A 10,195-nucleotide genomic window follows, 5' to 3' on the forward strand; every position below is an offset into this window, starting at 1 on the left:
ACCTGGACAGCCTATCCTTTAGGAAATTTTCATAAATACTATTTTCAAATATCAAAAACCAAATGTGTTCAAAGATCTAGAGGAGACATAGCACAGGAGAGCTGGCAGCTTCAAGTCTGATCTGAGCTCAAATGCTAAGTCTCTTCCCAGCCTGGGCTTTGGCCTTATTGGGCCTCACCGAGTGCCAGTTTCCTCCCTGTCAAAGAGAGTGAGTGCTAAGGCCGGGTGTGGCTCAGTGGTACAGCACCTTCCTAAGATGTACAAGGCCCTGGGTTCCATCCCTAGGACCACAAGGAAAAGGAAAAAGACAGATGGCCACACATGTTTTGAAAACAAGGAACATGGTGATTATATAAGGTACCAGTCGTATAACAGGAGATCAGTAAAGAAGAGTAGCTAAGCCAGGTATAGTGGCGCATGCCTGTAATCCCAGCTACTCAGGAGGCTGAGGAAGGAGGGTCACAAGTTCAAGGTCAGCCTGGACACTCTAGTGAGAACTTGTCTCAAAATAAAAATGGCTGGGGACACCGCTCAGTGGTAGAGCGCTTGTCTAGCATGTGTGAGGCCCTGGGTTCTGTCTCCAGTATCACAGACACAAAAAGAATAGCTAAGCCAGGCTGGTGGCGCATGCCAATAATCTCAGTTCTTGGGAGGCTGAGACAGGGGGATTGCAGGTGCTAGACCAGCCTCAGCAACTTAGCAATGCTCTCAGCAACCTAGAGAGATCCTGTTTCTAAAACAAAAAATAAAATGCTGGGTGTGATGGCACCCACTTGTAATCCCAGTACTTGGGAGGCTGAGACAGGAGGATTGCAGTATCCAGGACAGTCTCAGCAACTTAGTGAGGCTCTCAGCAACCTAGTGAGTCCTTGTTTCAAAAACTCAAAGTTTGCCACACATGGGGGCTCATGCTTGTAATCCCAGCATTCAGGAGGCTGAGACACGAGGATTGTGGTTTGTGGACAGCCTCGGCTACTTAGTGAGGCCCTTTGCAACTCAGTGAGACCCTGTTTCAAAATAAAAATTAGGATATAGGGCTGGGGGTGTAGCTCAGAGGTAGAATGACCCTGGGTTTAGTAACAAAACAAAAACAAAAACAACTAAAAGTTCCAAGGGTAAAGCTCATAGATAGAATGCCCCCGGGTTCAATCCCCAGTACCAAAATAATAATAATAATAATAATAATAATAATAATAATAATAAAAGGTAGAATGCCTCTGGGTTCAATTCCCAGTACCGCACGCACAAAAATAAAATGTTATTCTACTTTTATTACTGTAAATAAGCCTTTGAAGGACAGAGGGAGATGTATTAGTGATGCTGTTCCTTGATGAAATTTTTATGTTATAAGTAAATATTCAAAACAGGCCCCTTAACCCAGAAGCAAGTATCCCTAAGAGTTTCCTGATGGGACTCAGAAGGTCTAGAAGTCCCCAGAGATTTATGCAAACCGTGAGGACGTGATGCAAAGTGACTTCCAAGGGAAGATGAGCATGGCTTCATCAGCTCCTGGGTGGAGCTCCTGGCCCCCACCCGCCGAGGCTAAGCGCGTCTGTCTAGTTCTGCGTGCTCACTGTCCCGCCCTCCTCCCCAGGAAGGAAGGGCCTGGGTCCTGGCAGGAGCAGGGTGGGCAGGCCTGTAAGCGGTGGGCTGCCCCTCATGCCTCCTCCTTCTTCTTCCACCCAGTACATGGCCTTCTTCGAATTTAACAGCCGCCTGGAATCCATCCTCAGCAAAGCCTACGTTTACAGGTGAGACTTCCATGTACACACACGCACATACATGAGCGCACATGCATGCACACACCACACACACACACCATCAGAAGCTATTCTCTTCTCCGTCACCTCCCCTTCCCCTCCCCGACCTCCTGCCTCACTCTCTCGGGAGCCAGGCCTCTTCCTGGCCCAACCTCCTCTTCTCTGAAGGATGTTTATGTTTCAGAGAAGCAGGAATGTGCCATTTCCCCCCATTGTGAGCAGGACACACACAGGTGGACACGAGTGACTCACCAGCGATTTGGGGTCAGTGCAGGGCACTGAAGCTCCTCAGAGCTCTGACAAAAGGGAGGCACTTGTAAGGACACAGTGGGCATCTCACACCCGAGGTGGGGTGCGAGGCCTGCTGGGCCGTGCTTCGGAATTGAGGCCGCTTGCACCTCTCTGCTCCTCCCCAAGGCCACGTCTCCCTCTGTCCCCTGTTCCCCCAGAACTCATCTGCAAAGGTAACTCTCCCACATCTGGGCAACTTCCACCCCTGAGTCTTGACACGGCTCCCATTGGCTGACAGTTTCCACCATTTCTAGCCAGCACAGCCTCCAAGAGCATCCCAAGGGGCCAGCCAAGCCACTGGCTGGTTCCCACCGGCTGGTGTCCATGCGCCCGGCGCTGGGCAGAGCCACGAGGTTCTCATGGGGGAAGCTCTGAGGTGGGCTCAGGCAGGCGAGGACGGGCTCCTCCCTCACCTGCCCCTGTACAAGGTGTCACCACCGCCCCTCACTGCCTTCGCAGGGTCATCAGGACCACAGCCTACCTGCTCTACAGCCTGCACCTGAACTCATGTCTCTATTACTGGGCATCGGCCTATCAGGGCATCGCCTCCACTCACTGGGTTTATGATGGCGTGGGAAACAGGTAAGCCAGGCCCAGGTAGCATCCTTGTTCTTTATAATTCACAGCACAATGACTCCCAGAAAGGAGTCTCATGGCCACCACGTGGCCAATACTGCCTTCCTCCTAAGAAATCGCCTTGGTAAGGTTTGAGAGACACGTGGCCATGTTTTCCTAGAGGAGGGCTCCTGAGCAGCTGCCTCGTGCCAGGCAGAGCACACAGATGGGAACAAGACCTGCTAGAAAAATCCTTTCAACATCCCCTTTCAAGGGTATACCCCCAGCAGGCCTTAGCTCTTAAAGTTCTCACCATCTCCCTACAGTGCCAAGCTGCAGACTAAGCCCTTAACACATGGGCCTTTGTGGGACATTCAAAATGCAAACTATAGCATCTTCTTAACTGAGCCCTGGGCTCTCTGGGCTGTGCCCGCTGGTGATGTGAAATACTCACAGTCCAGCCATCAACACTTGGTCAACCTCCAAGTGCTTGCTTCCAGTTGCCTGGGGCAGATGGATCTCTTGTGTCCCGGGTGGTTCTTGGTAGAGTGGTTGTCCTTCTCAGTAGGGATGTTCCCTTCTTGGAAGGGGTGCCCAACCTGCCAACCATGGACATGGCCATCATTTTCAGCAATGGACCTGTGTCCTGGAGAGAAGTCCCAGGGTCCAGGGAAGCCCAGGCAGGCACGAGAGAGACTCCTGATATCCACTGTGAGTGGGATGTGTCTGCTGGGTCGTGGCCATAACACCAGGGTCCTGCCCTCTGCTCCCCTTGGCTGAACCATCCCCAACCCTGCACCTGAGCTCATAGCTAGATCATTCATTCATTCATTCATTCACTTCCTCACAAGGGGCAAAGAGAGGACTTTAAGGCCCTTCTATGCAAAGAGAACACAGATTCTGCCCCTGTCACCTTGTCACCTGGAGTGAACTCCATACCCCTGAGACTCAATTTTCTCATCTACAAAATGTGTGTAGCATCACATTCCAGTTTCTCAAGAGGAATAATAAGCTCATGTGTGTAAGATACCCAGCCTGGACCTGGACACTGGGTCAGAGACCTGTTTCCTTGCTGTGGTCATGAGAAAGCCAAAACGGGGTTTATAACCTCTGGTCCAGATATTCCATCCCCCCTGGAGATTGGAGCTAAATTTTGGAGATATGTTGGCTTTTCTCAGGAAAGTTTCCTGGTTTTCCTTCAATTCTCAAAGGAATTGTGCCCTGATAATCTAAAAATTCACTAACCTGGGGCAGGGCTGGGGCTGGAAGCCCTGAGAAGGGATGGCAAGCAGGAAGGGGCCCGAGTCCCTACGTGTGGTTCTTCATCCTGCCCCAGGGCTATTCTGCTCAGGCTCTGCTCAGCCTCATTTTGGGTATGGGGGGGAGTCCCCCCCCCCCGAGCCAGTGATGGGGAAGACATGAGAGCTTCAGAGAAACCCCTAAGATGTTTCAAGCCAGTGAAAAATTCCTCCAACCAGGCAGCATCTGGAGGAAAAGCAGAGCTTTGTGGACCTTGCTCTCCTGTGGCCCAGGTCCATGAACGCCAGGCTCCCCTACAGTCTGGAGGGGAGGGGCCCACTCAGTCCAGCTAACGGCTGCTTCACACACCCTCTGGTGGCCAGTACTAGTATGACAGGTGCTTGACCAGTATGACAGGCAGGCTTGTCTCTAGCTGTCCTGAGACTTCCAGGCAACAGATGACTGAGATTTGGGGGCTCAGAGACCCGCCCAAGGCCTGGCTGCTAGTCAGAAGGACTCCATCTCACTCGCCACGCTCAGTGCACATCTCCTGTCCCCACTAGACACGGGTGTCTAGAGGATGCCAGCCAGGCTATTCCTACCCCCCCACCCTGCAGGCATGTGGCAGGTGCTGGTGCAGGATGTGCCATCGCTGTCCCCATCTTATGGAAGAGAAGCCTGAGGCTTAGAATAATTGGGAAACCAATTTTACAGGGCAGCTTACAGTCCAAGTGTACAGGGAAGTCTGGCTCCAGAGCCCATGTCTTAGCTACAGGGCTGCATAAGTAGCTGGCAAATAGAGCCCAGGAAGGCCCATGAAAGACAGCTGGGATGGCCGGACTCTAGGCCCCATTGGACTCCCCTTTCTTAGCCTGAGGGGCAGATAAGCATGACTGCTGTTTTGTGATAATCACATGGTTGGACCCCTATTACCCACACCTCCCTTCCCAGTGTATGGTGCGCCTATGTCCTGAGCCATCTGAGGGTTAGGAGACATTCCGAGAACCAAACAGCAGCACTTGGGTTTTGGTCCCAGGTCTGGAGCTTGCCGTCTGGTGATCATGGGGGCTCCCTTTCCCCTTGGGAGGCCTCACAGTCACTATCCAGAAAATGGGTCGGTGGGGGTGGGGGCGGAAAAAGGTAGCTCTCAAAAATACAGTTGTCCCAACCAGACACAGTAGTGCACACCTGTAATCCCAGCTACTCAGGAGGCAAGAGGATTGCAGGTTCATGGTCAGCCTGGGCAATTTGGTAAGATCCTGTCTCAAAATAAAAGAGAAAAAGGCCTGGTGATGTAGCTCAGTGGTAGAGAGCACCCCTGGGTTCAGTTCTCAGTACCACAAAGCAAGCAAGAAAACACAGTTGTCCCTGTGTGGTCATGGGAAGTTGGTCCCAGGACCTCTGAGGATACCAAAATGTGAGCATGTTCTAGTCCGTTATATAAAATGCTGTAGTAAGGCCGGGCTGGGTGGCGCACACTTGTAATCCTAGTACTTGGAAGACTGAGACAGGAGGATCACAGGTTCTCAACCAGTCTCAGCTACTTAGTGAGGAATAGCTGGGGGTGTAGCTTGGAGATAGAATGCCCCTAGATTCAATTCCTCGTATCAAAAAAAAATGGTGTAGTATTTGCATATAAGCATACATATCTTCCTGTGCTCTTCAAATAACCTCTAGATTACTTATAATACCTAATACAAGGTAAATGCTACATAAATAGTGGTTGCACAGTATCATTTAAGGAATAATGACAAGAGAAGACATCCGTACGTGTTCAGTGCCATAACGATTTTTCCTGAATATTTTCCGTCCCCAGTGGGTTGAGGCCGACAGTACCTTCCAACCTTGATGTTCTTGATTTCCACGGATGAACATGCCAGGGGTGGCAAAGGAAAAGACTGGGAATTGCAGAAGCCAGTCATCAGGGCTGGTCTTTCCTTCTGGACATGTCCAGGATCACGGGTCTTTCCTCATGGAAATGTCCCTTCCTGGACACTTCCTGGTCCCCCAGTTTCCACATCAGTATGGAGGTGATGACATGTCCCTGCAGGGTTGGGGCAGAGCCACAGCCAAACCAGAGAGCATTTGTGAGCCTGCTCTGCAAACCAGAACGCGCCCTGCCTGTGCGAGCAGTGGGTTTTCTTGCACGAAGGAACTGTGAAACGTTCCTTTTTGCGCAGATGTTGGAGCCGGGCTGCCTGAGATCCACACGGCGAGCTTGTGATGACCAAGGTCCTTTCTCCTCTCTCTCCAGCTACATTCGCTGCTACTACTGGGCTGTGAAGACCCTCATCACCATTGGGGGGCTGCCAGACCCCAGGACGCTCTTTGAAATTGTCTTCCAGCTGCTGAACTATTTCACGGGGGTCTTCGCTTTCTCTGTGATGATTGGACAGGTAGCTGGGGCCCCGGCCTGGCTGCTGCACACCCATGCATCTATAGGGCCCCCTCCCACTGCTTCTGGAAACATTGCCTTCTGTGCCTGTTGCTTTCAGACTAAGCCTGGGAAAGAGTCACTGGGTTGGGAATCGGGGGCCTGGAGCACCGGGCCCTCCTGTGGTCTAGGTCCCAACCCTCTCTGGGCTCATTCCTGGTGGAAATACGAATGCCTTTGGGTATCTGGGTGAGCTGGGATGCATGGTGTTCTGGAAAGGCTGAGGACTTGGGCTGTGCCCTTTGAAAGAAAGCTCTGGTGGTTCTCACATACTACGAGAGTATCTTATATTCTAATCAGCCCATGAAGAGACAGAGTCCTCAAAGCAACCTTTGAGGGCCTCACCCTGAGGAACAGTACACTTGGTTCCTATTTCCTATAGCAAGGAAACCAGTGGCCATGGCCCTGAGGGGCAGCATTGAACTAGAGGCAGTGCAGCCCAAGAGGCAATGTCTTCTTGTGTGGTTCCGGGCCTAGGACACGGAAGGGGGAGAGGCCGCAGCCTCACTCACCCGCTCCCACATCCACACTGGAGGCAGGACTTCCTCCTGCCAGGAAAACCCGCTCTGTGTGCAGACATCTGACTCCTCTCAAGCCCTGTGTAAAGCTATATATACCCCTGGTGGCACACGTCTGTAATCACAGTTCTTGAGAGGCTGAGACAGGAGGAATGTCAGCAAGGCTCTCAGCAAACTAACAAGACCCTGTTGCGAAACAAAAAATAAAAAGAGTTGGGGGTGTAGCTTGGAGGTAGAATGCTCCCGGGTTAAATCCCCAGACCCCCACCCAAAAAATGATAGATCCCCAAACCTGTTTTGCAACCCCGCCATGACCTGGCAGCTCCCCTGATCTCCTCTAACCTCTCACCCAGATGAGAGACGTGGTGGGCGCCGCCACCGCAGGCCAGACCTACTACCGCAGCTGCATGGACAGCACGGTGAAGTACATGAACTTCTACAAGATCCCCAAGTCCGTGCAGAACCGTGTCAAGACCTGGTACGAGTACACCTGGCACTCGCAAGGCATGCTGGGTAAGACCTGCTGCACCCCGCGGCCTTTAGTTCTCCCAGACCCCCGGCTGCCGGGAGGTGCTCTAGGCTCTTCCCTGGTCCTTCGTGTCTCTGAGGCACAGGACACTGGGGCCTCTCCGGCCCGCAACCCTAAATGTTTATATGAGAGGGCCTAGCGGGCCTGTTAGGTACCTCTGCAGGCTGCCCGCACCCTGGAGACAGAGGCTTGTCCTCCGGACGCCTGCTTCTCTTCACCTCACCCACCTGGGGATGCAGCCCTTCGGGGGTGGAAGGACAGCTCTAATTAGGGCCTGCCCTTGCTGTTTGTAAAGGGGGATGACAGTCCTGGGCCCCTCTCAGGTTATTGGGAAGACCAAAAAAACAATCTTAGTAAAACACTCTGTAAACTCTTAGCAGATGGGTCGGTGCTTGGAGACCAGGGCTGGCTAACATTGTTCTTCTAGTGTGTGTGGGAAAAACAACCCACAAATAGTCGCTACCACTATAGGCAACACGGAAGCTAGGTTAGGGGTGCAGGGAAGGGGTCCTGGGGGAGGAGACATCAGTGCTGGGTTTTGAAGAATGAGTAGGAGTTGGCCAGGGAAGTGCGGGGGTTGTTGCCGGCAGAGGGAACCAAGAGAGGGCGCTCAGACTCTAGAGTGGCTCCACGTGGCAGGGCAGGGGCGCCCAGCTGAGCCGGGCCGTGGCCGGGGTGCACGGGGGAGGGAGCCTTGCTCTGCCTCTCACCAGGTGCTTTTCACAGATGAGTCAGAGCTCATGGTGCAGCTTCCAGACAAGATGCGGCTGGACCTCGCCATCGACGTGAACTACGACATCGTTAGCAAAGTGGCGCTTTTCCAGGTACCCCTGCCCACTGCTCCCTCCCTTGGGGGTCTGGGGGTCGGTGTCCCAACCTGAACCTTCCTCTAAACCGGGCCTCTTTGCACTCTCCTCGGGGCAGGGCTGTGACCGGCAGATGATCTTTGACATGCTGAAGAGGCTTCGCTCTGTGGTCTACCTGCCCAACGACTATGTGTGCAAGAAGGTGAGCTGGCTGGGGAGCGGTGGGCAGCCAGGCTGTGGCCGCCTGCCTCTCAAGGTGCTGGGCTGGGGCACCTCTGAGGGTCCAGGGAGGTTCGCAAGCCCGGGGCAGAGCGGAACTGCTGGGAAGGAGAAGAGCTGCTGCAGCTCCGTGTACCAGTGACCTGGCGCGAGAGTCCTGGCTGGCCAGACATCAGGAGGCTGTGTCCAGCTCCAGGCAGTGAAGACAAATGAGCCATGACCTTTGCACAGTGTTTTCATGTCTCCTTCCACCCGGGACCGCGGGGGCCAAGGTGAGGATCCCCACCTCACAGAAAAAGGACTTGCAGAGCCTGAAGAGGGGCCTTGACTGTGTAGAAGGAATTGCTTCCAGGGTTTCCATCTTCCCATCTGGAAAATGGGATGGGAGAAGGAGCAGGCCCAGGTCAGAAGCTGCAACTAGTGGACTTTTGGTAGAATCTAACCCAAGGATGTTTTATGGGGATATTTTTTTTTCTAATTTTTTTCCAAATTGAATTAGTCCCTAACCTTCAAAAACGAGAAAGTTTTACATAAAAATCCAGATGGCTGGCTGAAAACTGTCACTGGGCCCCACTTGCCCAGAGCAAGAGTCAGCTGCAGTGGAGGAGGCCTGTCCCCGGAGGGCATCTCCCGGTGCCACAGACCCTAGCACTCCACACTGCCCCGCACCAGGCCCCCTTCACCACCTTACGCCACCCACCTGATCCCAGAATACATGTGGGTTTGAACCCTGAGCCAGCTGGTGTCCAGAGCCCGTCCGCTCCCTCTCTTTGGGAGTGAACACCAAATCAACTGGGGAGGGGTCAGGAACCCAGGTTCAGTCCCTCGCACAGAGCCAGTAATGAGGCTGGGATGTTTACAGGGGAGAAAATATTGCCTGAGCACCCTGTAAGGTTCAGGAATCCCATCGAGAAGACTGTGGGTAGTATACTGTGCAGCAGTGAAGTTTCTGGAAGCAGAGAGCTGGGGGGAGGGAGAAAAGGATGGTGTAGGAGGCTGACTGCAAATCTGGGGGCCAAGAGGGATTTGGGGACAATAGAGAGATTTGTCTGACACTTGGAGCCCCCTGCCTGGCTGTGCAGCTTTGAACAGATGGATCGCTCTCCCTGAATCCTGGTCTCGTGGATAGAGTGGCGCTATAGGTAGAGCCCCTCTCGTGGGCGGCTGTGAGGATCGACAGGTTGGCACCGTGCCTGCATGAAGCAGGCACAGTTGCTGTGGCTGGTATCTGTGCAGGGATGCCTCGTTTGCCATAGGTGAGAAGGAGCAGGTTGCTCTGGTGTTGGAGTCTGTGGTGGCAAGTGGGAGAGCAGGTGTGAGCGGCGCCCTCTGCTGTCCGGCGTTGCTCAGCGCCACTCTCCCAGAGATGCTGGGGGCTGGTGAGCAAGGTGAGGGGCCCTTTGTATCCTCACACTTTGACCCGGGTCAGACTGAACACAGAACCACCGCTCTCCCTTTCTGTGACGAGGGTCACGCGTGAGTGAGATGCGCAGGAAATGCCTGTTGAGTAAGTGCCTGGTTCCTCTCCTTGGTCTCGCCCCCTTTCAAACATACCAGGTGTGATAAGAGGCGGCGAGCCAGGGAAGAGGGCTGCTGGCATTTCTGTTGAAGCCAAAGCAAGCTATTCGTTCATTCATCCACCTCTCCACTCATGGAGCTATTTATTTTTGTGATACTGGGGGTGGAACCCAGAGACATTCTACCTCCAAGATAGACCCCAGCCCTATTATTTTTTGAAACAGGGGCTCACTAGGTTGATGAGAGTCTCACTACTGGCTGAGCTGTCCTTGAACTTGTGATCCTCCCGTCTCAGCCTCCTAAGAACTGGGATTACAAGCGTGCAC

At 53.3% G+C, this 10,195-nt stretch overlaps 1 protein-coding gene across 1 annotated transcript in view; it reads left to right on the plus strand.

Annotated features, from left to right (window-relative positions):
* The window catches only part of CNGB1 (cyclic nucleotide gated channel subunit beta 1), a gene marked incomplete at its 3' end in the record, with an annotated part of 88,314 nt that overhangs the window by 66,204 nt on the left and 11,915 nt on the right, over positions 1-10,195 (plus strand). Inside the window, exons 26-31 of the mRNA XM_080703514.1 lie at positions 1,687-1,751; positions 2,511-2,633; positions 6,100-6,241; positions 7,151-7,310; positions 8,053-8,150; positions 8,251-8,334. Coding sequence (XP_080559640.1) covers positions 1,687-1,751; positions 2,511-2,633; positions 6,100-6,241; positions 7,151-7,310; positions 8,053-8,150; positions 8,251-8,334 — 672 coding nt within the window. The remainder of the gene's footprint in view (positions 1-1,686; positions 1,752-2,510; positions 2,634-6,099; positions 6,242-7,150; positions 7,311-8,052; positions 8,151-8,250; positions 8,335-10,195) is intronic.

The sequence above is a fragment of the Muscardinus avellanarius genome (assembly GCF_963383645.1).
Source record: "Muscardinus avellanarius genome assembly, chromosome: 10".
NCBI lineage: Eukaryota > Metazoa > Chordata > Mammalia > Rodentia > Gliridae > Muscardinus > Muscardinus avellanarius.